The sequence below is a fragment of the Peromyscus maniculatus genome, chromosome 4, assembly GCF_049852395.1.
Source record: "Peromyscus maniculatus bairdii isolate BWxNUB_F1_BW_parent chromosome 4, HU_Pman_BW_mat_3.1, whole genome shotgun sequence".
In the NCBI taxonomy this organism is placed as follows: Eukaryota; Metazoa; Chordata; class Mammalia; order Rodentia; family Cricetidae; genus Peromyscus; species Peromyscus maniculatus.
This window is the reverse complement of record NC_134855.1, coordinates 153,779,787-153,807,056: the sequence shown is the minus strand read 5'-3', so window position 1 is coordinate 153,807,056 and position 27,270 is coordinate 153,779,787. Positions and strand designations below refer to the sequence as shown.

The following is a 27,270-nucleotide window of genomic DNA, read 5'->3' as shown; positions in this document are numbered from 1 at the left end:
GCTGGCCTTCTGTCCTCCTCTCTCATTGCCTGCAATTCACCTGGAGCACTGCTATCAGAGCCATCTTTTTGAAGCACTGTTTTCCTGTACAGGGGTCAGAAGCCCTGGTGTCATGTAGCCTTTGTGACTGCAGCCTTGGGGCTTGCCCTCTTGTACCCTGCTATGGACTGATCATTGGTGACAAGGTCTGTTCACTTCTGGGGCCTGTTATGACTCTGTCGCCTTCCTCTCCTGACAATGAACTGCATATTTCATTGCTCACTCTATAAATGGGAATTTCAGGTGCTTTCATTTCCCCAAAAAATGCCTCTTTAGCTTCTTTTGGTCCCTTTACACTTTGGCGTTAGCTCACTCCACAAGGACCAGGGATGAGAAGTATCTTATTCCTGTAATGTTCTCCACCATAGTGGGGCTCTTCCAGACACCGCCCAGGTCTTGTGTGTGGTGGGCCAGCTTTGCATAGGACAGGAGTAGGTGCTGGCTTTCATTCTGATGGTTGTGCCAGTGGGGCAGATGTGTGTCCATTCAAGGAGCCCCAACAAAACCAGAACTCTGTGTCACCTGCTGCTTGTGCTAAGGGTGTGGTGAGGACAACAGGCGGTTCAGACACGGTACCGCCCTCCAGTCTGGAAGACACATGACAGTTACTGATCATACACAAAGATGTGCATGTGGGAGGAATGGTTACACCAGGATACTGGGGCTCCCCCAGGAAGTGGAGCAAAGGGTAGACCCAGAAGATGAAGGACCACCTGGGGAGAGCTGTCTCCTTCCTGGAGAAAGCATCTACCCATCTCCTATTTCACCTTCTACCATTTCCCCTCCAGGTCAGGAAATCCAGCCAGGAAGTGCTGCTGGCTCTTCTGGAGCAAGCTCTAATTTCCCAGGGTGATGTCGAAGGCAAGTTGTGTCCCGTTCTGCTGGAGCGCTCTGCCCCTGCCTGTGATGACGAGTGCAGAGCAGAGGCCATGAGCGTAAGTCCTCTGGGAGTGGCTTGTGCACTTGGTGGCTACTGTAGGACTTGCATTTCACAAGAGTTGGATTTTGGCCAGTACCATTCCCTGAGTTAGGTGGCCAGGGCTCCTTCAGGGAAGTTCCATGGGTAGCTTCGAGCCTGTTTTTTAGACATGCTCATTCTTGGAGCACCAGGGCTGGAGATGTCCCAGCCAGGTAAGTGTCAATCAACCACTAACTCAAACTAATGCTGGGCAGGATACCCATTCTCACAGCAAAGCGCCTCAGCATGGTGGGTTGGGGCCTTGTTCTCAAAGTTAGGGTCCGGGAATATTGTGTGAGGTAATGTTAGGCAGTACTTAGATAGTCAAAAACCTCATTACACCTAATGTCTTTTATAAATGACCAATCCCTGACAAGTGGGTGTGGCAGCACACTTGCAGAGGCAGAGGGGATAGATTCAGCATCTGGCCTGTTTTGGTGGTTTTCCATGTGGTATCCTATGGTATCAGGCTGCATAAACTCTTGCTAAGGGACTGTGTAGTAGCCATGGCTTCCTCCTTCCTCCTTATTTGATTGTGAGCAGTGCTGAGTTCTGCTATGCTTGCCCAGTGTCACAGCCTAGCCTTGCTCCTTCTCTGTGTTCGGGGACCATCATGGGCCATCTCATTTACTTCAGCTACTGCCCCTCCGTTGACCCGTGCAGATGAGGCTGTGTGCTTGACCCTTTCTGTGAATTACGGTTCAGAGCTGCAGGATTGGTCCAGCCTTTTAGGAAATATTTTTGCATAAAGGGTTTTAAAATCCTAAGCCTGGATGATGAATGCTGGGTGAGCAGATAGTTGTTTCCTTGTTCAGAAAGGAATGCTGTTAGAGGAAGGAATTATTTTTTTTCCCAAAGTGCAAAAGCATTATACGCCATGTAGCTAAAAAATTATATTGCAGCGTCAGAACATTTGGCGATTACTCTTCATTTGTGTAAAAGTTTTTTTCAACTATGCGTTAAAGGTCCGGGTTTTTAAACTAATTTAATTTTTTGCATATTCCATATGTTTATAAGATGAATCAGTCTGAGGAATAATTGATTATTAAAATTCAAATTCTCCAGGGTTCTTTTATAAATTTCAAGTTTCTCTACAAGAAATTTAATTTACTTCGCAAAATGAACCTGGATAATAGCATTTAGCCGGGGTGTTTGGCAGTCAAGCAGTGAACTTTGCCAAGTAGATCTTCTTTTTCATTTGGAAGTTGGTCCGGCGAGTTTCCAAGGTTACAACTGGCAGCCAAGTGTCTTATCCCTAAAGACTGATAATGCCATGGAGAATAATGCTGAAGGCATTTCTAGAGGATTTTTATTTTGTTTTGTTTCCAAACACTCCATTCTTGTTAGTGGTGTACACCTACCCCTACCCTCACATCCCCCCCCCTTTTTTTTTTTGGTCGAGCTATTTGGAAAATATAACAAGCCTCCTATAAACAATCCCCACAGGCCATTTGCAGAAGAAATTGGTTTCTGGTTTGTGACTTGAAGCCCTACTGTGTGCTCCCAGACCAGTCACCGAGCTCTGTCCTCTCATGTGCATTTGGAAGGCATGCTCATCTTTCCATGGATCCCACAGGAGCAGGAGATGCTGTTCTTTGGCCCAGCTGTGCTCTGCTGCAGTTCTTTCCCTGGAGCCTGGAAGTTAGGGAATCCTGGAAACCAAGAGTTGTGGGGCTGCCTTCTTTTCAGCTGGGAAATGACAATGTATGTGGCATATAGGTGCTTTTATTTAAGGAAGAAGAGGCCACATGTGTGTTGTGAAGCTCCCCAAGGAAAATGTTGTCTGGTTCAGTGGGCACTACCCTAAACTCTGTGGTACTAGCATGTGTCCATTGAGGAACCATTTAGGAAGCCATTGGCTGGCAGAGTGATGGTGTTGGTGGAAGAAGATTGGGCTGGACAATCTGCATTCTGAACTCTCTTCGCAGCCTTGTGTGTGGATGTTGTGACATCTGTATATATATATATAAGCACATGCCAACTCAGAAGGAGGCTGCTCTGCAGGAAATGGCCTGTCACATGGATAACACACACATCTGTCTCTTCCTCAACTTCTATTCTCATTGGGAGTCCCCGTTAGTCGGTTATGGTTCTCAGGCTTAGGTGCCTGCAGGACTGGGACCGTGAGCTAGCCTACTGTACACTGCAGTTAGACAGTGCATCTTTCCTGTGGGGACAAGGCTCAGTTCTTGGTTTGTCACGTGGATAGGCACATTCCTTTGTTAATGTCTTCCCAGACACTGTGGTCACTGTTAGTGACACCCTCCTCTCTGATCACAGGCTGTTGCATGTCCCATCTCCTTTCACTTAGCAGTTGAGTTATGAAGTCCCATTTACCTGTCCCTTGAAATGGTGAGCTCTGACCTGGGGTCACTGTGGCCTCATGCCATCAGCACCCAACACAAGGCCAAGCTCAGAGTCAGTGCTGAATAAATGTTAGTTGTCGGATGAATGGATTGGTAAAAACTGTGAGTGCTGTATCTTGTAATTATATCTCGACAGGATAAACAGGCCACTGGAGACCAATTATAATTCCTCTTGCTTGCAGGGAGGCCATTAGCATTCTGCGATGATAACTAATTGTCAGAAGCCTGTTTTTCTCTCAACACGTTTGCACAGTAAGGTTTCCTCATTTTTGGTCGTCATCCCTATTTTGAGCTCTTTTTTATTTGTGCATTTATTTAAGAAGAATGCTATGGTGGGCTGTAAAGAATAGTTGGCTCTAGGCAACTCAGTGAAGATCATCATTCCACACAAGTGCTTGCCAGGGCTTCTGGAATGTCATTTCTTGTCACTGTGTGCTGCCTTTTAATGATTCTGGATTTGTCTTATATGGTGTAGTAATAAGGTCATGTGGGTGTGGTGGACGGGGAGGAGTGGAAAGAGATACAGGGAGCTCTTTAGTTGCCCGTTGCCCTGGATACAGAGGTTTCGCATCCTCATTTATTGTGGCTGTCACTGTACACTCTGCTAAGCATTACATCAGAAGCAGGTGTCCTCAGAGTTTGAAGACACAGGCCTTTTCCTGATTTGTGTTCTGGGCTTGGATTACCCTTCCCTCACCCCAATTAGGTTTCTTTGTGTTTCTTTCTCTCCCTCCCCTCTTCTCTTGTCTGTGTACAAATTCTCAACAGAATGATGGCTCTATTACCCACCCAGAATTCTTTACTGTGCCATGGCAGTGCTGTGTCCCCGAGAGACAGAGCTTGGAGACAGAATGTCCATCCGTCCTTCCTCCTTTCCGCTTTTTCTCCTGTTTACTTATATTTTGGGATATTCTTTCTAAAGGAGGTAGCTTTTTATTCTGCTTTAATTACAAACTTGCAGAAGAGTTAGAAAAATATAAACATGAGCTTCTGTGTGCCCTTGTTCCTGCTTCTCTAGTAGCTTGTCACTTTTATTGGTGTCATTCTTCTTTTTCTGTTTATGCACACATATGCATATGTATGTTAAGCATGTATGTGTGTATATAGATTGTGTAAAGCATCTGTCTATCTATCTATCTATCTATCTATCTATCTATCTATCTATCTATCTATCTATCTATCTGTCTGTGTGTGTCTGTGTACACACGTATACATACACTAGCCATTTGAGAATGAGTTGGAGACATGGTCTTTTTACACTGAAAGACTTCAGTGTGTGTTTCCTAACACAAGGAAAGTTTTGGAAAGCCATAGTACAAGGGTGGAAGTCAGAACATTTAACAAGTACTGATGTCACCTACCTTCACATCACATGTCTTTGTCAGTCTCTCCTGACCCTAAGTCATCCTCTCTCTGCTCTCCTGATCTTAAGTGGTTCCCAAGTCTTTGAATTTTGTAACTTGGGAAGTCTTGACACAGTCTAGACCAGTTCTTTTGTAGAATGTCTTCTGTCTTGGAATTGTGTTTCCTCCGTTTTGGTGTTAGCCTCTGTTTCTCTGACGGGAATATCATAGACATAGCATGTTCTTGGTATGGCATGGCATGGCATGGCAGAAAGCTCAGGACCCAAGCACCGTGATGCCAGTTTTGGTGTAGTTAGTCAGAGATGGTGTCTGCCAAGTTCTCGGCTGCTATGTCCTCTCCGAAGTAAGGAGAGTGTGCAGTAGGCCTCATTCTCAGACTTACACCTTGGCCTTTGTGCCTAGCTGTGCCGCCGCCGCCCCCGCCCCCCCCCCCCCCATGAAGTGGCTCTTCTGAGTTTTATTTAAGATCAGGATCCTTTTTTCCTCTTAAATTCTTGTTAGAATGCACCAGTCAACCTGGGGCTCTAGAGTTTTCTTTGTGACATGACATGGTTTTGATAAGAACTTCAGTTCAGATGAGGAGTTCATTTTTGCTAGTTCTTTTATGTTGAAGAGAACTTACCTTCTTCATCTGAACTACGAGATTTAGTAGGATAGAGTTGTTGGCAGTATCCCCTTATCCTTTCTCTGTCTGACAGATCTGTAGTGTTTCCTTTCATTCATGGTTATCAGCTCTTAGCATTTCAGCCCAGTTGTTAACCTCACTTTCTCCCCTGCTTGGTTTCCTGTGGCTTTCTACTTTGTTGTTCTGCCTTCCGCTTCCTCGAGTTCAGCTGACTTGCTTTGTAAAAGGAAACAGTGGTTTTAAGCCTGTCTTTTCTGCTGTATTTAAAGAAGCAGGTTTAATGTTTACGCCCTTCTGATTTACTAACTTTCATCATCAAGCAGAATTACTTATGTTTAAACGTTTCTCTTTTCATGGGCACAAGATTGGGTCTCTTGTGTCCAGTCCCATAGTTTATGCCTTTTAATCGGCATACTTAATCCATTTTGCTTGATATTGTTGTTGACATGTTTGGATTTATTGCCACCCTTTTGCTGTTTGTTTTCTCATTTTCTTATCAGTTTTCGCTCCTCTGTTAATTCTTCTTTGCGTGATGGGTAACTGAATACTTTGTAGGATTCCATTCTGATTTCTTTATCAGCACTGTCTCTGTCACTCACTCTCACCATCTGTGCTGTTGATTTCATATGTTACATTATGAACCAGGAAGTGGAGTTTTATTAAAAAGTTCTATCTTTTAGAGAAAGATAATAGCATTTTATATGCTCAATTTTGCCATTTTTAGTGACTGCTCTTCCTGTCATTTGTCTTCCATGTGAAGAACTTGCTTCAAGGCTCCAAGTGGTTCTAGTCTTAAAAGAGTCTTTACTTTTCTCAATTTTATGCTAGTTTTGCTGGATATAGAATCCTGGATCTCCAGCTTTGTATTTTCCTTGTAGTGTTAAAGCTGTTTTGTTGCCATCGGGTCTCCTGTTTCTCTCTGAAGTCAGATTTCATGCTTTAGCTTTTATAGACACAGTATTTTCCCCAAGTTTTTATAGATACGGTATCTGTTTTCAGCTTTTATAGGCATCTCCCCCAAGCTTTTATAGATACATTACCTTCTCTAAGCATTTCTAGATACAGTATCTCCCCCAAGCATTTACAGATACAGTATCTTCCCCAAGCTTTTATAGACACAGAATCTCCCCCAAGCATTTATAGGTACAGTATCTTCCCCAAGCTTTTATAGATACAGTATCTTTCCCCCCCAAGCTTTTATAGATACAGTATCTTTCCCCCAAGCATTTATATATACAGTATCTCCCTCAAGCTTTTTAGATATACAGTATCTCCCCCAAGCTTTTTTAGATATAGTATATCTTCCAAGCTTTTACAGATACAGTATCTTTCCGCCAAGCATTTATAGATAGAGTATCTTCCTCCAAGCTTTTATAGATCCAGTATCTCCCCCAAGTTTTTTTTTTCCTCCTCTTTTCTCTTTGGGTTCTAACAATGTTTGTCCTACTCTATATTTGTTGAACAACATAGATTTTACAGGGTTTAGGAAATTTGGGGTTTTGTTCCTTCATACACTCCTTCCTTTGCAGTGCAGCCTATTTGTAGTTTTTTGAGGTAATCTCACTGTGTAGGCCTGGCTGACCTTGAACTCACTGTACCTCATAAATCCTCCGGTTTCAGACTCTTGAGTGCAAAATTGAAGGCCTGTGCCAATATTCCTGGCAGGCCTTCATCTTTTAAGGGCAGTTAGACATGCAGTCTCTGCCTTTTGGTTGTTGCTCCTGCCTTCAGAGGAGTGGTTCTTCAGTTCCACAGCTGTTACCTGCAGCGTAGTTCATTCAGCAAAGCTCATGGAAGGTTGCAGGCTCACTGTTGTGACAATGCCTGATAGAAGTGACTCACAAGGAGGAAATATTTATTTGTTTTATTATTTTTGCAATTTTAGAGGTTGTCATCTGTCATGATGGGGAAGATGAGGCAGAATGGATGACATCAAGGAGGATGGGGAGCAGAATGGAGCAGGAACGGCAAAGACCAGGGCCAATCCAGTCCCCAAATGCCCCCATGGCCTTCTTCATCTCCAACAGGCCCCACCACCCCCATTAGTGGATTAAAGCACTCTTGGGCCAGGGGCTGATTCCTGGAGATGCCCTCACAGGCACATCCAGAGTTGATACCTTCCTTAACTTGCTGTTTCTCAGTCACATTCAAGGGCACCTGTTGCAAAAGATACTCTGTTACTATGTGGTTATATTCTGTAGTTTCTATTTCTTTGATGAGAGTATTGATCTGCTTATTCATTGTAACTATCTTTTCTTTGTAGTTCTCAAGCATATTTATAATGGCTGCCTTAAATTCTTTTTTAAGTCTGTAAATTCTAATTTCTGGATATTAACTGATTTTTTTTAACTATGGATTACACTTTCTAGTCTCATGCTTATTTATTTTTTTTAATGGTGCTAAGTTCATGCCTGTGCAGGTTTTGTTGTTGTTTTGTGTTGTATCTTGTTGATAAAATAGAAACTAGATTCTCTTATTTTTCTCTGAAGAGTGTTGCCTGGGCTGTGTTATTTCAGATCCTGCTTTCTAGGTCGTGTGACCCTCACCATCTCCCCTGTATGTACCCTATTCAGAGATTGTCCAGTGAGGCAGATAGGATAGAATCATGATGGTGGCCTCTTCTTTCTTTGGCTTCCTCCTTGCTTCCTCCCTAAGCACTCTGTACTCTTTCCAGCTTTCCTGGAAGGCTCAAATATGAGTTCTCAAGCCAGTAACCCTGTAATGTTTGCTTGGGGTCTCACTTTTCTGCTCAGGGATGGAGAGCATGAAGCACGCCCACCTACAGCTGTGTGGAGCAATGTTGCCTGTGTGTCCTGTGGCTCTGTCTCACCTCAAGGCAGTTCATTTGTATTTACACCACTTGACACGTTTCTCTGCTGGTTACCTTATCTGAAAACTGGGACAGTAACCCTCCTGGAGGTAAAACAAGCCAGTGAAGATCAGCAGTGGGTGCATGGTAGGGGTTGGGCAGTTGCTCATGGGGCTGCAGGAGAGCTCATATCTGGGTAAAGTTAGAGACATATTTGGCCTCTGTTGATCATCTGGCTTGATAGAACTCCAAAGGTGTCCTGTATTTTCCTTCCTGACTATTTGAGAACTATTTTGGTTTTTCGAGACAGGGTTTCTCTTTATTCTTGACTGTCCTGGAACTTATAGAACTATAGACCAGGCTGGCCTGGAACTCACAGAGATCTGCCTGCCTCTGCCTCCTGAGTGCTGGGATTAAAGGCTTGCACCACTACCACCTGGCTGAGAACTATTTTGAATATATGTCTTTTTGTCACGTGATGGAGATGTTTGGGTATGTCAGGCCATCCTGCTTTTCTTGTTGCTTACAGATAATCTGCAGAATGGCATCCATGCTGACTAAGAGCACAGTTAAGCACCTGCTGCTGCCTCGATTCTGTGAACTGTGTAGTGACGGGAAACTCTTCCAAGTTTGGAAGGTGGGAACATAAGAGACCAGAATCTCTGTTTCAGTTGAAAATTCCAAGTCTGTCTCTCTAGTGTTTCTGTCTACTTGTTTAGTAAGCAGTCTGGGAGGGGATCCCACTGCAGGCGAGATAGCAATATACAGACTCACGGGCCGTTGATCCCTGAGATGATTTGTTCCAGAGCCCTGCTGTCTTCACTATGCCTTCCACCCCATTCCAGGTTTCCCTTTGGGTTGCTCAGGGTTTGGCTGTCCCAGCCCAGTTTAGAGACAGTGATGCCCCAGCCTCTTACTTGCTCTTCAGGCCCTTGTGCCACATGTGGTCAGGACTGGGGATCTCGTTCACTCTGCAGAAGCAAACAGGCTCTGCTCTACCACAACCAAATGCATTATGCATCAAGATCAATTAGGAACCAGGAAGCCAAAGAAGTGGGCACCCTCCTGTAAATCCCTGTTTTCAATGCAGCAGGCACCTTGCATGGCACTGTGTGGGCGATGGGTCTGGTACAGGCTTGTTAGCTGTCTGACTAGGGATAATTGCTCTCAGAGTTCCTGCTTGTTAGGTTGTACAATTTGTTAAGACAGAAAGACAAAGAAATGATGGGTATGCCTTTGTCTTTCACAGGTCTGGGCCACGCATTTTGGTGATATTTGTCATGCTGTTGGACAAGAAGCCACTGAGAAATTTTTGGTATGTGAAGTTTTGCCAATCGTAATTGTTACCATGCTTCTTGGTGTATTTTGCAAGTCTGATTGGCAAGCGGGTGGACACTGAGAGCCCAGACTCTGTGCCCTGTGTCCTTCATGCTGTCCCCACTCCTGGTCACATTGTCCTGTGTCTCCTCTGTCCGCACTCTCTCCTGCCTCCCCACCACCCCTTCTGGAGCTGTCCCGGGCCCTTGAGCCTGCAAACGCTAGGCATCTTTTTCTTGGTTGGTAGGTTAAAATCCAGAGCCTTGTCAACCATTCAGGTCCCTTCTACCATACCTATAGTCACCCCACATCTGTGCCACTCTGCTGGTTTGGGTGGGTTCACCTCACATGCTGCCGGTTCAGCTGGAGTGCATAACCTTCTTGCCTTGCTCAGACTCACCTGCCCACGTGCTGTAGAATGTTTCTTTTTTCTTTTTTCACCCCCTGTAGCCTTTTGTTTAGAGGACCTTGTGAGGGTTTCACGGATGGGGACCTTGAGGGCAGAGACTCTACTGTTCATCTTTGCCTGGGCAGCTGCTGGGCACTGAGACCACACCTTTCTCTTTATTTAATGCTCTAGCTCTGTGGTTGGAATTTAACCTCAAAGAGGATCATCTCTAAATTGATTTTTTTTTTTTTTGAGACAGGTTTTCTCTTTGTAGCTTTTAGAGCCTATCCTGGAACTCACTCTGTAGACCAGGCTGGCCTCCAACTCACAGAGATCCCCCTGCCTCTGCCTCCTGAGTGCTGGGATTAAAGGTGTGTGCCACCACCTCCCGACTCTCTAAATGGATTTTTAAATTTCAATTCAGAAACACATTTTGTTTCATTTAAAGTGTAAGCCACATCAAAGCCATTGTAACTAACCCAAGACAATTTATCTTGGGCTTCTGCTCTGAAGGCATCAAGAACATTAGCATTGTGTTGATGTCTCTGGTGAGGGTGGCAGTGGCCAGCACAGCCACCTTTCTGTTCCGCAGGTCGCTCTTCCCTGCTTATCATGCTCCCATTTGTGAAACATTTTAAGCTAAGTGTTTTACATTAGGATATTAAAATCAAAGCCCTTTAAAAGATAAAATTTAAAAGATATAATGGCCACCTTCATATAGACATAAATGAACATATGTAAAAAATTATATTTAACTCATTTGCTAATAAACCAGAAAAATATAGCAGCCAAGCTCAGTGGAGAGCCCTACAGTACACATTCCCAGTCTGAGCACAGAACTCAAATGACTTCCAGAGGAGTATACATGGATCATCTGCCTTCCTCTAGACATAGTTTGCATGTCTGTGGACAGAAATGATATCCAGTCTAACGTTCTGTGTAGCCCAGGCTAGCTCAAACTTGCAGTCCTTCTATCTCAGCCTTCTGAGTGCTGGGATCCCAGGTGTGACCCCATGTCTACTCTCAACCACACAGACTGACAGTACCCTGGTCAAAGACAGTGCCGGTGGCTGGGTGAGCCTGCTCTTCACCGAGCCTCTGACTTTTGAGCTGTCTTTGTTGTTTTCTCCATTATCTTCTTAAATTTCACCAAATCAATTGTTGAAGTTAGGTGGTGAAAGAGCTATGCTTTCTTCTCCTATTTACTATTTCTTTTATATGATACCTTTAGAGAATGTGTTTTGCTATTATTATTTTTTTTATTATTGTTTTGTTATGCCCCTGAGGCTTTGCCTTTATAGGCTACTGGGGCAGGTGCTGAACATCCACAGGGCACTCAGATTTGAGTGGCTCCATAGTTTTGTTTGTTTTGGTAGATACCAACGTTTTTTGAGCTATGCTCCGATGACATGTGGGGGATGCGGAAAGCATGCGCTGAATGCTTCGTGGCCGTGTCCTACAACACCTCCCCTGAGGTCCGCAGGTCCCAGCTCTCGCCTCTCTTCATCAGACTCATCCGTGATCCCTGTCGATGGGTGAGTGCTTACACAGCCAGCAGCATCACTGGCCTCCGTGGTGTCAATCTCTCCAGCCACCCAGCTGTCTCCAGCATCCATCTTGGTTTCTAGCTTGTATGTAACTTTTCCCTGTCAGTTACTGATGGTTGTAGTCGGAGCTACATGTTAGGGTAACTGAAATCGCAACACCTTTGGGGTCAATGCTAAGAAAAGTGCACATTATAGAAGCCAGAATTGAGAAGAAACATTTCTAAGTGCTTTACCTTCTTTCCTACACTGTCATAGGCAGGTTGGACACTGTCAGTGAGGTCTTCCTACAGACTTCATGGAGTCTGCTGTCATGTGGAGTTCACAGTCTAGAAACATGAAGACTACATTGTGGTGTTAAATGTACCTATTTTCTGTTGACAGTGGGTTACTTGGCTTTTAGGGATGGTTGGAAAGTAGCAAACCTGAGATGAGCCTTCTCTGCCCTGCCTGGTGTCAGCTGTGGTCCCTGCTGCAGGTAGACACTGTGTGCTCTGGTTCTAGGTGCGCCAAGCCGCCTTCCAGGCACTCGGGCCCTTTATCTCCACGTTTGCAAGTCCGTCCCGGGCTGGCCTGTGTGTCCAGGAGGACGGCACCCTGAGCATCCGGCCACCGAGCCAAGAGGGGGAGTCTGCCTTTGCCTCGGGGAGGCCCAGCATTTGCAGTACCACCTCCTCAGCAGGGTAAGCTCCAGCCAGGATGCTTGGCATAGCCCACCCCCCTTTCACCTCAAGCATCCACCTAGAATTCTAGCAATTATCTCATCTCCAGTTTTAGTAATAGTGACCTTCTGGGCAAGATGGAATATTAGAGCTTTAATTATGTAAAGAAGCAAAAAGTAATTGCAATAACGATTTCGAAACATGACTGCCGGGTTATAAATAATGAAGCTACCATGTCTTCTCAGTTTAGATAAAATATTCATTGAGGGTGGTGATTAAATAACCTGTAAAGAAAATTGTCTCTTTCTCCTTGATTAATGAAGTTCTTTGGAGAATTTACACAGAGAGAAAGGTGAAGTCTCCCAGATGTACGTTGTGACATGGGACATTCTGTGTGTACAGAGGCCCCATCCCTGCTTCCTGTGTTGACCCTCAGTGTCTTTCTAGTGTGGTGGCCAGCCTTGGGCTTGTCAGTCGTGCTCTCTGAGGAGGGTGGGTATGTACTGACCAAACTGAGGTAGTTTCTGAGCATCCCTCTGCAGTGAGTGCTCATTCTGAGTGTGAGGTAGGACTCTGTGGGCGGTTGACACCTTTAATACAGATCCTCCTCAGCCTCATCCGTCCTCCATCAGCACTCACTGTGCTTCTACAGTGCCCTGCCCTGGGACCAGGTCTTCCTCATCAAGGCTTTCCCTTTCCGAGAGAGGCTGGCACATAGTCAGCTCTTCCTAGTTCCTGAGTCTTTTGTTCCAAAGCCTGCCCCCTGCTGGGGTGCTGATAAACATGTGGTGGAGGCTAGCTGAACTTCTTGGGGGGTATTTTCAGAGCACACCATTCTCCCGGAGGGCAAAGCGGTGCTAAGTGAGGCTGTGAGGTTGCAGTCTTCAGACACAACGTGGCAGGTATGCAGTCAGAAAAGAGTAGGACTAAGGAGGGTGGAGGCGTCTTGCTTCCGATTCCTTCCGTCCGCTCCATGGTGGTGAGAGCTTGCTTCCTCCCTTCCTCCAGTTCTAAAACACCTGTGCACATGGAGCCAGATCTCCTTCCAGAAGGGACCTCAGCAGAGAGACCAGTCATCTGCATGACAGCACTTCTTCTGCAGACACAAGAGAAAACCAGCCAGGGAGCCTGTCCTCCACCAGAGCTGAAATGACCGCAGTTTCCCCCGAGTTCCCAGGTGTGTCGGGCTGCCTCAGCAACAGTTGCCCTGAAGCAGGTCCAGGGACTTCCGAGGATCTGTTCAGCACTTTCCTGTATTGGCGAACTCCTCTGCCCGACATAAGCAAAGATGTGGAGGTACTTCTGAGTGGGGCTGGGCCACAGGAAGACAGCCACAGTGGACCTGAGGCTGTGTGTGACAGCTGTGTGGCCAGGAGCGAGATCCAGAAAGTCCTGCAGAGTCTGCAGGGGCATCTGCTGCAGGACCCAGACATCCAAGGTGAAGGCAGGATGTCTGTGTATTGTGAAGGGCACAGGCCTGCTTCCTCCCCTGCACCCTCCCAGGCTCCTGGGGTTGTGTCTAGTCCAGTCTGGTATCTCCAGGTGGGACAAGTGTGAAGAGGGTGTCCAGACAGCGTGTGTACAGCATGGAGGAGCCCTGACAGACCGGGACAGCGCTTGGGCACACCTGTGGTGATGGAGGTCCAGGGACAGTGACATCATTCCCACATTATGTGCCCTCTCTGGCCACAAACAGCTCAGGGTGGCCCTCCTTTTGGAACCCATTAACTCAGGCCTTCACTAAATCCTAAGGTTTCTGTCTTATGCAGCCAGGGAAAGTACAACTTTTTTTGAGGTGTTTTTTCATGCCATGACTAATGCTCCCACCAAGTGTGGGGCCTGGGAGCCAGTCTCCTAATCCATACCCAGTTAGTCCTCAGCCAATCAACAGGGCTAGACTTGGGTTTGTCCCGAGTCAGAGAAACTGGAAAAGCAACCCTTGCTGCTGTTGTTGGGCAAAGATTTGTGGTGCTTTGGGGAGGAAATGTGAGGGTCCCTGAGTCGGTGAGTAAAGGAACCCAGTGGTTGCCCAAGGGACAAATGAGCATCCCCCTCCTGACTGCTGCAGGCAAAGGGCTGGCGTGGAGAAGCACGTTACTGCAGCTGCCCTGATTCCCAGTAACAAGAGCTGATGGGCCTGGCCAGCAGCGACCTTCAAGTCTGACAGAGGGGCTTGTTTGGCGGCTCTGCCTAGGCTGTGGTGAGGACTGACAGAGAGAGCTGTCCAGAAGAAGCACAGAGCAGAAAGCTGGTCATTCCCCGGGGCAGAGAAAATGCAGGGGCTCCCCAGCCTAGAGGTCAAGGAATGGGCTGCAAGGGGACTTTTCCTGCTCCTGGAAAGCCATTGTTTGCAGTATTCTGCACATATCTACATAGCTAAGTTCTCAATGAGAAAGGACTCTTAGCTTTCCTCAGATCTCGAAGGAGTCAATATAACCCCCAGAGATTCAGAAACAAATGACACATTTCCCATTCTGGCTGTTTGCAGAGGGCCTGGTGTGCTGCACTTAGGAGGTAAGACTTATCTCAGCACAGTGGGGAGCCAGCTACAAGCTCTGAACATTGGAGTGAATCTTTCCATTGGTAGGAACAGCATTCAGGGGTGGTGGTAGTGCCTGTGTCTTGTACAGTTTTAATTTGTGTAGAAAAATATGTAAAGTAGGTCCTTGGAGCAGCCACACTAGTGTGAAAATAAACTTAGATGTATGCATGTGCATATGCGTGAGTGGGAGTGGGGGCGCCATCCTGCTTTATAATGGGTAGTAGGACAACCCCTTGTCAAGGAGGATGGCTTCCCAGACTTCTCTGCTGTGTAATCTCATTTTGTCCTTTTGTGAAAGACAGTAGAGTCGAACTGATTCTTCCTAGTAGATGGGGTTTGAAATGTGCTGCTCTGGGTGGCTGATGTGGCCAGCATCACACCTGGCTGGGAGCTCATGTTGAGACTCCAGAGCCTGGTACTAGGCAGTCTCCAGTTCTGGAGGAGGTGCACATGCCTCTGGTGCTGTGGGATGCCTTTCTGTAAGCTGTGAATATATGTTGCTCTGATTGGCTGATAAATAAAGCTGCATTGGCCTATGGCAAGGCAGGATGGAGCCGGCGGGGGGTGGGTGGTGGGGGTGGGTGGTGGGTGGGTAATCTAAGAGAGACAGTGGGAGGAGAAAGGAGAGTGGGGAGAGACGCCAAACTGCCGTCCAAGGAGCAACATGCAATAGCACACATGTAAAGCCACAGAACACATGGAGATACATAGATTAATAGTTAGGGGTTGAGTTAAGTTGTAAGAGCTAGCTAGCAAGAAGCCTGAGCTAATAGGCCATAGAATTTGCAATTAATATTCAGTCTCTGAGTGATTATTTTATAAGCGGCTGCAGGACCTCGAGGCCGGGTGGGACGGGAAAAACTTCCAGCTACACTCTAGGAAGAATCCCATTCTTAGGCCAAAACTTGGTGCATACCCATCTGAAGTGAGCCTAGGATCCACATTAAATTATTAAAATCTTTTTACAAAATTTTTTAAGACAGAGTCTTTCATAGCCCAAGCTAGTCTGGTCCTTGCTTTGTGATAGAGTGTGACTTTGAACTTCTGATCTTCTTGCTGCCGTCCTCCAGGTGCTGGGATTATAAGTATGCACTGTCACATCCAGTTTATGGGGTGCAGGGTGTGGAAAATAGGGTTTTGTGAATGCTAGGCAAACAGTCTACCAACTGAACCACATATCCAGCCCCCTCAAGTTATTAAAATTCTTGGTACTTCTCTTTCTGTAGCTCAAGTTCAGGTATTATCTGCTGCACTGAGAGCAACACAGCTCGATTCCACTAGTGACCCTAGAGCAAGCAGACAGAAGGTCTAAAGGAAGAGTCCGTCTCAGATCCCAGCCCTGTCTCTGACAATCACCTCCTCCTGTCGGCTTCATCATCTCAGAATGAGCTCTCCGCAGCCAGGATATTACAGAGCACAGTAAGTACTTGCCCTGTCCCTCAGCCACCGAGGATGTGACAGAAATCACAAAGCCGTGCTTGCTTTTATTAATACATCCCTGCAGAGAAGATAAATGGCAAATTTCATTTCATTCTTAAGGTCATGTTTTGGATAACTAGACAACCAATCAATCAGGTGATTGATCACCCTGAATCCCTTCCTTGGGAACAGGGTGGGCACCAGAAACAACCCCCCCAACCCCCCTGGGAGGAGATGACAGGCAGTGCTCTTGGGGGATTAACGGTGTAAATGTCCTGGGTCATTGCTGGCAGTCACTTCCACCTTTAATAACAGAAGAGGGTGAATTCTAACTTGGCGAAGGCCACGGAGAGTGATGACGGTGGCTGGCCCCTGGTTCACAGACATCCTTCAATACCCAGCTGCTGGCGATGGGCCTTACTTCCTGTCCTCTAGTCTGGGGTCTGCTCCTTGTGACACTGGGGCCCCAGCTGAAACCAAAGGGCCTGGACTTTCTCCTTGCCTGACTCTCTAGAAGCTTCCTAACCCTCATTGTGCATCTGTATGCCTTCCCAGTTCCTCCCCAGCTTGCACTTGGACCAATTTAAGCTGGGGATCTTTTATTGCCAGGTCTTGGGTAAGTTGGTGCCTTTTCTGCAAGTTCATGGTCTTTAGGACCCAAGTGCACACTCCTCTATTGACATGGCTGAAATTTTGGCTGTAGTTATTAATTTATCACCCCCACCCTAAGCCTATTCAAATGAAGCAACTAGCACAATCTGATTATAAAGTGTTTCAAAAGGTGGTAAAGGTGCTGTTAGGTTAGTAAGAAATGATGGGATGCCTGTGTTTTTCTAGAAAATGCTGAGAACACTGGCCTGTTACCTTTGTTACCTGCCTGTAGAAAGCCTGAATATAGAGGGAAAGGTCTAGTCCATTGTTCCTGGTGGGTGTGGTAGTACTGGGGCTTCTTTATCAGAGGCAGAATTGGAAAAAAGCAGCAAGGCCCTCCAGCCAAGGTCTTCTGAGGTGTGTGTGAAAAGCTAAGCTTGACCCTAGGGCTCAGAGGTCAGCCAGGAGCCTCGGTTGCAAATCAGACAAAAAGAAAGAGACTGAGACCATGTGGAGAAGAGAGCACCCCTGTCCCCCAGTGTTCAAGAGAGGCGGAGTGGCCGATACCTCTGTGCTGCCTGCTCCGTGTCACATAGGGTGCGCAACAGGAGGAGGACCTGTACGAGGACGCCCTATCCCAGAAGTCCTCCTGACTGTGCTCTCCCCATGTCTCTCCTTGGCCACAGCTGTAGGTGGAGTACAAATGGCAGAGTGGGTGGACTCTCCTGAAGAGCTAGGGTTCTCTAGAGGCTCTCTCATCAGTGAGTTGTGGTGCCTCGCACCTCTGGCACGCCACCATGCGTGGGGGCTCTTTCGGAGAAATGAGCTCACCGTGTTTGTGGTGTCGAGTAGGGATGGATAGCTCCTGAAGTCAGGGCTGTGCAGTGACTCACTCAAGACTTGGACAGGGTTCCTTCCTCAAGTACTGAACTTGATTCCAGCAATGTCGTGTTAGTGCGTGTTGAGTCATGTGGAGAATCGGAGGCACCATGCCCCAAAGAGACCTTGAGTGTCCTACCAAAATGTCACTGTCATCATGTTTCCTGTTCAGATAGACAGCATGCTTCGCTGTAAACATTGGGCACTAAGGTCCTGGTAGCATGCTCAGAGCAAACACAGCATCTATTGGGGTATTAATTGACTCCTGGATCATATATTGAGCTGATTTGTCAGAATCCATTAACACCGTAGACAGTGTGACATTTCAAGTGCAAGGTGGAAATCCGCGTTAGGGTTGAAGGAGAAGGTCAGGTCCATCTCAGTTAGTGTTAATCAATGACCAGAGACTGGTATGTCACCATTTGAATGTTCTTGCTCATTTTAATTGTTAACCTAATGTAAAGGTTCATCAGCAAACATTAGGAGTGTTTGCACATGTGAAAACTCACAAGAGTTTACTGAGTCAATAGTCCCCAGCTGGCCGAGTCTTCTCTCTTCAGGTCGCTGCTCCCTCACTGCCATGCCTACCGCCTGCCCTGCTGCCTGGCTCCAAGCAAAGGCTGTGGGTGCCTGCTTTGTCCTTTCTGAAAACCCACCATTATCCCTCCTGCTGTAGCTGTATTGAAGGTGCCTGGTTGGCCACACAAAGGAGACCCAGGCCTTAAAAGAGTGGAAAGCCAGGCCATACTGTTGGGCCTCACCAGCTTTACCAGAAAGCATGGCCTTCTGTAAGGCAGTCTTGAAGTCAGTGTATGAGGTCTCTTCTACAGAGCACCTGTGGTGACTAGACCGAGTGCAGGCCCTGCAGTTAGGCAAAAGTGCGTTCTGATGTCAGGAGAGATGCCACGCACCTGGGGAAATGCACCTGTCGTTTCTGACATGAAGGAAGGTTCCTTGGATGGGATGGATGAAGACACTGTCCTCCCTTGATCTCAGTTGGTGACATGTCCTGTCAACTCTACAGGATCAGACGGAGCCTCAGAATAGAACCAGTGTGCATCTGGAGACGGAGCAGGGGCAAGAACCTACCACACTCGAGGAGAAGAAAGCTAAAGTGCAGGTCTGTTTGTTCATTGAAGCAAAAGGAAAGAACCAGAAACAAAACAACTCAGCCTTTAGTCTTCCTTTAAGCTCAGTTTTGGAGCAGCCACTGAAGTGAAAAGTGTTTTCCTTCTGCCAGAATTAACTGTTTATCTAGTTCTTTACATTGGTAGTGTTGCTTCTCTAAAAATAATTATGAAGTAGTGTTCAAAGTCTATTAATAAAGCTCAACAAGAAGGAAACGACCTCACTAATGTTTTAGGACAATGACTTTTGGTTGGTTGGTTGGTTTTTTGGTATAAAAATTTTGTAAGCTTCTTTTGTTGGGCCGTGCTTACATTCATCTGTCTTATAGATTGGCCCCTTGTGCCATACAAAGCCCCTTAAATATTTTAAGTCATGGCACACATTGCTCTTCCAGAGGCAGGCATATGTAGGTGATGTTTGTACCAAAGGGAGGCCTCTCTTCAGTTGGAAAGATGAGGTAATGATCCCAAGGGTAGCCTTGGGCCTGGCTTCCCAGGCTGTTGTGGAGGGTGGTCTCCATACTGGGCAGCTGCGCCGTGCACTCTGCTCTCCGGATGCTTCTCTGTGGCCTAGGTGCCCCCTTTGGGCCAGCTGACTATAGACACCGAGTTTCCCTCTTGTTATTCTTTACCTGGCTTCTGCTTCGCTGTTCTCAGCAGGCTGTAAAAGCCAGCACTGCTGTCCCTGGCCCTCCTTGCCAGTGTAATGATTTCCTTTCTCTTCCTTCCCAGGATATAACCCCTCAGCCTCTGCTTGACCAGTTCGTGTCCATGACTGACCCAGCTAGAGCCCAGACTGTGGACACTGACATCACCAAACACTGTGCCTACAGCCTCCCTGGGGTGGCCCTGACCCTTGGCCGGCAGAACTGGCACTGTTTGAAGGACACCTATGAAACTCTGGCTTCCTTCCGGTGGTCAGGTAAAGGGTCTTGTTCGGAAGTGCAGACAGAAAGGGTAGCATCTGAGCAGGAGGCCCCGGGGGCTGCAGCACAGCTTGCCCATCTGACTTCCCATGTGCCTGTGAGCCGGCTTGTTTACTGTTCTCTGGGGAAATGCTAGGAACATTGAATTACACTTGCTTGTGGTGATTCGTGTGTCTGCTATCACCCCTAGTGGAAGGTCCAGCGGACCCTCGCCTTTTCCATTCATGAGCTGGCAGTGATTCTCGGGGATCAGTTGACGGCAGCTGACCTGGTGCCTGTCTTCAGTGGCTTTCTAAAGGATATGGATGAAGTACGTGTAGGACATCTGTATGACTTCCCACAGTCTGGTGCTGAGCCTGGACTGGTCTGGTGGCAGTGAAAGGCAGCCCCACTCTTCCGGTCCTGCAGTTGAAGAGCAGCCAGAATCTAAAAAACGGACACTCATACCTCTGCTTGCTGCTCGGACCCCGTAGGGATATGCTTCTTATGAAAGGTGGTGGATGGCAAAGTCAAGGTCCCCAGTGGGGTGACCTGGCTTACCCCGAAGTCATCTGCAGAAAGAGATTGGGCCCAGATAAAACCCCAGCTCTGCACACAGAAAGACCTTTTCTGCAAGATGCTGTAACCACTTCTGTTCCTGCCTTCCCCTTCCCCTTGAAGAGTGATGACTATAAAAACAAGAGCTTAGAAGTTACTTAGAGAGAAACTCATTTGTCACAGGGCTGTGGCCCAGGGCTGCCCCTAGGGACTTTGGTGGTCACTGACCCCATTCAGACCGGCCTTTCATTGCTAATGAGGGGTTTCAGCCCCAGGGACAGCACAGCCATTACCTACTGAACACAGAGACACACCTTGGATGGGGAAGCAGAAGGGTGGGTGGGGGCAGGTCGGTGGTGTACCCACCCCAGAGGAGAGGCAGGAGCTGTCCAGGGTGTGCTTGACTTGGTGTCAGCCCGCAGCAGCCAGGGCGACAGACAGCTGCTTGGAGTCCTAGGTGGCTGTGAGGGAGACACACAGGCTTGTGGCTGGTGACAAACTTAAGCCTGCAGAGAAGTAAAGGGAGTGCTGGGGTCACCTTGAGGTGGCATGTCATTTATGGAGCTGCTCCATGAGGACAAGAGGAGAGAGCACCCCCGGCAGCTGCAGGCGTTTGTGGTGACTGACAGCAGCAGGGCCGGGGGTTTCCATATGAACCAGCAGAATGAGTCAACTCTGACGGCCCAGGGTGGGGGGGGCCTGCTTCCCTCCCTCCTTGGAGCTGACGTCAGAAGCAATAGCAGCACAGTGCTCTTTTGGATAAAGAGAGTATGTTTTTGATAAGGTATAAACGAAATTCCAAAGCTCTGAGTTATATACGTCCCCTGTCTCTGGGGAGACATCCATTTTCCCATGAAGACAGGGCTAAAGTCACTCTGGAATTGGAGTGTTCTGTTGTTCCATAAGGCAATTTATTCGAACCAAATAAAAGATGAATCACCCACTCTTCAATGTTTTCCTCTGAGTCGGAGTGGCTTTGCAAAGCCTTCCTGAACATTCATTCATTCTGTGTGCTGCCCTTCTCTGTAGGACAGACACATGGTGCCTCATGGACTTGAATAGCCAAAGAACATTGGGCAGCATTGAGGTCTGAAAAGGTCTCCTCCAGATGAGACAGCTATTAAATAAAAAGACCTGCCCATGAGGCTTGCTTGCCTGTACCATGCCTATGTGAAGCACTCTTCAGTTCCTATCTGTTGTCAGCACAGGGAACGTTCTAGGCTTTATCTACAATGAATGAGAGTGTCGTTCAGTGCCCCTTCCCTAGGTGGACAATGTACTTTAGTGATGTGGGGATTTGTTTGCAGGGTGCTTGTTTGGACTTTTGTTGAGGTCCATTTCTGTATCTTTAGTTTTTATTAGCCACAACTAGTCATCTCTCATATAATAGTCTTCCTGAAGAAATCCATCAGGCTTTTGCAGCTATTCAGGATATGATTTGGTCGGTGCCAGGGGCAAACTGGAAGATTTTCTCTTTGCTGTGAGCTTTAATCATTATGCTTAATTTGAGAGATTGAGAGTTAGTCATTATGTCATGTTCTCAGCACACTCGGGCAAAAGAATTGAGAACAAGCCTGGGCCCGGCTGGGCGGCCGTGCTCCCCCTGGCGGCTGGAGCCTGCTTGGGCCCCCCGGCGGCCCGGCCCTATCTCCCATCACTGAGCTTATTGCGGTGGCGGCCTTGAGATAAGGACTGTGCAGGGAGCTATATTGGCCTCATTTTCCCCACAGACGGCGGGAGCGATATGAAGCCGCTAACCGCGGCCGGCTTCCTCCCCACCCTTTTTCATTTCCTTTGCCTGTGCAAATCACACCACTCTCTCCCGCCCGAGCCGAGCGGGCCAGCAGTGAGCGGGGCAGAAAGAGCCAGGGAAAATGACCTATGGAAAGAACAAGGAGGGAAAAGAGCGAGGAGGGAAAAACTAGCAAGAAAGAGCGAGTGAGAAAGACCTAGCGAGAAATAGTGCCAAAAAAGAGCGAGGGAGAAATAATACTTTTTACCTAGCGTGAAAGAGCGAGGTGGGCAAAGACCTATCTAGAAAAGAAAGCGGGAAAAAATGCCCAGTGAGAAAGAGGGCATGTTTAAAAATACCTAGCAAGAGAGAGCGAGGGTTTAAGACCTAGTAGTTAAAAAGAGTGCGGGGCAGGGGAAATACCTAGCAAGAAAGAAAGAAAAAAAAAAATTAGCAAGAAAGCGCGGGCAAAATACCTAGCCAGAGGAGCGAGGGGGAAAATAACTTAGCGAGAGAACACCGGCAAAATACGGAGCCAGAGGAGCGAGGGGAAAAATAAGCGAGAGGGAAAAATAAACGAGAAAGCGCGGGCAAAATACCTAGCCAGAGGAGCGAGGGGGAAAATAACTTAGCAAGAAAGCGCGGGCAAAATACGGAGCCAGAGGAGCGAGGGGGAAAATAAACGAGAGGGGAAAATAAACGAGAAAGCGCGGGCAAAATACCTAGCCAGAGGAGCGAGGGGGGGGCGGGAATAACTTAGCAAGAAAGCGCGGGCAAAATACCTAGCCAGAGGAGCGAGGGGGAAAATAAGCGAGAGGGAAAAAAATAAGGGAGAGAACGCAGGCAAAATACCTAGCCAGAGGAGCGAGGGGGAAAAATAACTTAGCAAGAAAGCGCGGGCAAAATACCTAGCCAGAGGAGCGAGGGGAAAAATAAACGAGAAAGCGCCGGCAAAATACCTAGCAAGAGGAGCGAGGAGAAATAAGCGAGAAAGCGCCGGCAAAATACGGAGCCAGAGGAGCGAGAGGGAAAATAAGCGAGCGGGAAAAATAAACGAGAAAGCGCCGGCAAAATACGGAGCCAGAGGAGCGAGGAGAAATAAGCGAGAAAGCGCCGGCAAAATACCTAGCCAGAGGAGCGAGGGGGAAAATAAGCCAGCGGGAAAAATAAACGAGAAAGCGCGGGCAAAATACGGAGCCAGAGGAGCGAGGGGGAAAATAAGCGAGGAAGCGCCGGCAAAATACGGAGCCAGAGGAGCGAGGGGGAAAATAAGCGAGGAAGCAAGAGCAAAATAACTAGTGAGAAGGAGCGAGGGGGGAAAACCCTGGCGAGAAGGAGCGAGAGAAAAGGACCTCTCGAAAGGGTGAGACCGAGCGAGTGAAAGGGCTAGCCAGAAGACTCGGGGGAAAAGCCTGCGAGGAAGCGAAGTGGGAGAAAGCAAACGGATTGAAAAGAGCGGGCGAAAACGAGCTAGGGGAAAGCGGATGAGAGAGAAGAACGAGGTGGTAAAGAGCGATGTTGAAAGCTAAGGAAAGAGCGAGCAAAAAAAAGAAGGCGGCGAAATGAACGCGGGGAAAGAGCGAGGGCGCCGCCATCCGCCGCTCGGCTTCTCGCTCCCGCTCCCGCTCCCGCTCGCCTTCGCCGTGGCCTGGGAAGTGCAGGCCCGCGGCGGCTTTTACATTGTCTGATCTGGTAGGGCATTGTTTTGTGTGCTTTTCAACCATAACTGGATGCTGGAACCTCCAAACCTGCACCCTGACCGCTCAAACCCCTGTTTTACAAAGTGCTAGGTGCCTGCAGCTTCGGCACAGCACAGCAGCTGCTCCGGTTGCCGCCGCGCCTGCGTGCGGCTGCAGAGGGAAGGAGCGGGAATCGCCTAGTAACTGATGTGGTAGGGGTCCCTCTGCTTGTCATTGCAGGCAACTGATCCTGATCTTGGATCTCTATGGTCCCAGCGACGTTACCTGAGGCACGTTGCCCTGAAGTTATGTGCAGACAGCTTCTCAAGTGCGCTGGATTTCCTTCAAGCTAGTAAGGAGCCAGCCTTCCCGTAGACCATTCTTGTAAATAGCACACTCACTGTTTGCCATTTTAACACTATTATTATTATTGTTTTTCTGGGCTCTATTTGTCATCTTCTCTATAAGCCCAGCTTTTACTTTGCAGTTAGAAGCTGTGTTGTTTTATCAGTTTTCAGGATACCCTTCTGTTGTTAATTTTATGCTTCCATGTGGTAACTGCAGAAATAATTTTGTATTTGAAACTCTTTAAATAATAGTTTAGGGTTTTGTTTTCTTTGTGTGTGTATATATGTTTGCTGTTGTTGTTTAATTCTCTACAGCTTTGTAGAACAATTAATAACCATCAAAGCATTAGCAAAAAAGATGACTCTGTTTTATGCAGTGTTTTCTAGACCCACTGAGGAAGACAGTCTTACTTGAAAATAGTGATTTTTAAATTACTTGATGGTATTAAATTTGTATAAAAAAAAGCATATTCTCAAAGGTTAACAGTTTACACATTTCACAAGATGTGTTTAAAAACTGAGTCCTTCTCCTTGATTTGTCTGATAGTCCCCTTGTTTTTCAAATTGTCCTTGAAGAGTTTTATGTGCATGTATGCATTATGGCTATTGAAACATCTTCTCCCCTTTGTGTACCAGTGAGGAGTGAGCTACTTTCTTTTGCTTGTAAATTGATTGGGAAGGTGGACAGGAACGTGAAAATGCCCCTGTGCCATGTAGAGTCTGCTCGTGGACCCGCTGGCAGCACCTCATGGCGGCCTCATTGCCCGTAGGTGGGGGCCATGCTATGCAAGTTCTACTCCCATGGTGCGTCTGCTCTGGGGCTCGGCTTCATCCAGGAGCTCACCTCGAGGTTCTGGCACTGCCCTAAGTGGGTCGGAAGACAAGTTTTTGCCTGCATCTGTCAGGTTAGCACAACCCGGGGACAATTTGCCTGTGGATTCCTTTCCCGGGCAGAGGATGGGATCACTTTCCTGAGTCTCCTCACCTTGTAGGAGACTGACCAGCTAAGAGGTACAGTGTCGTGTCCAGAGTCACCCTGGGCACTCACTCACACCCCAGACATGGATGGTACTTACTGTGTATTGGGTATGCTGGAGATGAAATCAGTGAAGAGCCAGCCAGCAGTCCTACCAAACCCAGCACACTCCTCTCACACTTCATCCAGGGTTAGGGTGCAGAAACCCCTTTTCATGCCCCAGGCATAAAACTGATGTCACCGTGTCTCCTCACCAACCCTGTCTAAGTAGCACCTTTGAAGTCGGGGTGTGTCTGTGATGGGGGTAGTAGAGACTGGACTTCAGCCTGAGTGTCAGCCATCTTGACACATCTGATTGTCCAGTAAGAGCTCCTGGGTATGGAACGTGGTGGGACGGGATGGCATGTTTACCTTTAAGGATAATTGTTTTAGGTGAAGCATAACCTCAGAGAGTCAGGTGACCTGGGCAAGATCCCACTACAAGTGGAAAGCCATGGGTTTTTGGTTTTGAGGATTTTGTCCCCCAAATGTTATTTTAATCATTCTGATGTTTCATCGTGCTGTCTTCTGGCACCACAAAGGCAAAGGGATGGTGCGCCATCTCCAGGAGCTGCTTGCCCAGCTGTGTTCATAACCAGCTTGGATGGATCCTTGTCAGTCCCAATCCTGCACTCCCTTTCCTCTGCCTCATAAACAACTGCAGTGAGAGGACTCACCAGCGCCCCCTGTTGGTCTAAAGGAACATTGCTGGTATTTTTCCACAGCACAGCCATCTGTGAAGAAAAACATCAGTATTCACATCATTGTGTAGCAAAAGCAGAAATGAAATTTTTTTATGTTTTTAATTATTTATCTGGAATGTAGAAAAACTGTGAGAAATAAATGATAGCAATCCATTTCGTTCAAGTAAAACCAACAAGATCTTTTTTAAGAAAAAAAATCTTATTATTAAAGATGTAGAAAATCCAGGAAAAAAAAAAAAAAAAAAAAGGAAAGAAAGAAAGAAAATCCAGAAAAGCCCAAAGCAAGGTAAGGAGGCTCGGGAGATAGCATATCTCCGAGACTTGTTAATTTTGATCTGAACACAGCTCTGGGAAGAAGGTACTAGGGCGACAAGGCATATCTGGACTAGACCTGACTGGCCTAGAGCCTGTCTCTGAGCTCCCTGCCAGTGGCCTAGGCAAGCAAGTCTCTCTGAACAGTAAAGTGTACCCTCCTGTGCTGTTCCAGGCTCTCTAGCCTGATGCAGTCCAACTTCCTAGAGCAAGCCTGGCACCCAGAGCTACTTGGTGGCCCTTTGACACTGTTGCCATGGAATCTACCATGAATACCCATAGGACCCAGAACCTGGCTGAAGTCCCTATTCATTTGCTGGTCCTAAGACTTTCAGTGGCACCACCACATTGGAACAGAATTGTCTCACCATAAAACAAGGCTGGTTTTGCTCTCCAGGGCCAGTTGTGAGAAGAAAGGAAGGGTTGTGTTGCACACACTCTGTGAGGGATGCACACATCTGCTGCTGTGCTCAAGTAGACGTGACCAGCTCTCAGAGAAGCCTGAGCCTGGGCCATCATGTGGGTTTGCATGGCAGCCAGTCCCTGTCTCAGAGGTGGGGTTCCTGGCCAGGTATGTACAGTGTGGTAACACTGCAAGGTGATTGGAACAAAGGTTCAGTTGAGGAAACCCAGAATCAGAAAAGCTAAACAGCTTAGCTGAGGCCACTCGTTAAGTTTTGGACCTACAGCTGCCTGGCTCCAAAGCCCTTGTTTCCTCTAGAGTTTGCCTCCTTGTCAGGCATTCCTTGGAAGTGAGTTATAATCATTAGCCACTGGGTATAAATGAACTCAGTTCCTGAAATGTAAAAGTTCACATGTACGTGCCTCTCAAACCTCCAGATTCTAAAAGTGATGTCTTTAGACTTATAGAAGTATGTATGCTTTGAAATCTTGAGGAAGTCACTGCTGGGCTGTGGCTCTCATTCTACAGGCTGTGGTGAGTGAAGAGTCTGTTCCTGTGGACCAGTTTGTGGATCACCTCCTTCCCAGCCTCCTGAGCCTGGCGTCTGATCCTGTGCCAAATGTGAGGGTTCTGCTGGCCAAGGCCCTGCGGCAGACACTGCTGGAGAAGGGTGTGTAGGCCGTGCTGGCTTCTCAGTTCACCCTAGCTGTGGCAGGTGGCAGCCAGGTCCCTAAGGAGTTATAACAGGCTGAATAGCAACACACTGGAAACACAAGATAGCTAAAGAGATGAACATAATTCCATTTGTTTAACAAGGACACACCAGATACAAACTATCACACAGCTTTCTAGACAGGGGGAACACATTTATCAGTTCCAGTTATAATATCAAATGCAGCCAAAGTCTGTCTCAATGCTGCTGCAGCGTGACACCACTGGGCTATTTGAGCTTGAGTGATAGTGAATGCAAGCTGTGTCTGTGCTG

At 47.4% G+C, this 27,270-nt stretch overlaps 1 protein-coding gene across 1 annotated transcript in view; it reads left to right on the top strand.

Moving 5' to 3' along the window:
• Nucleotides 1-27,270, top strand: part of LOC102921222 (serine/threonine-protein phosphatase 4 regulatory subunit 1-like) — a 94,647-nt gene that overhangs the window by 64,638 nt on the left and 2,739 nt on the right. The window contains 20 exon segments of the mRNA XM_076568435.1: nt 828-974; nt 8,691-8,798; nt 9,411-9,476; nt 11,243-11,401; nt 11,915-12,093; nt 13,081-13,223; nt 13,289-13,510; nt 17,311-17,472; nt 18,064-18,125; nt 18,528-18,623; nt 19,363-19,653; nt 19,747-19,903; nt 21,638-21,764; nt 21,824-21,939; nt 23,610-23,652; nt 23,745-23,782; nt 23,785-23,821; nt 23,823-23,856; nt 24,622-24,756; nt 26,814-26,955. Coding sequence (XP_076424550.1) covers nt 828-974; nt 8,691-8,798; nt 9,411-9,476; nt 11,243-11,401; nt 11,915-12,093; nt 13,081-13,223; nt 13,289-13,510; nt 17,311-17,472; nt 18,064-18,125; nt 18,528-18,623; nt 19,363-19,653; nt 19,747-19,903; nt 21,638-21,764; nt 21,824-21,939; nt 23,610-23,652; nt 23,745-23,782; nt 23,785-23,821; nt 23,823-23,856; nt 24,622-24,756; nt 26,814-26,955 — 2,464 coding nt within the window.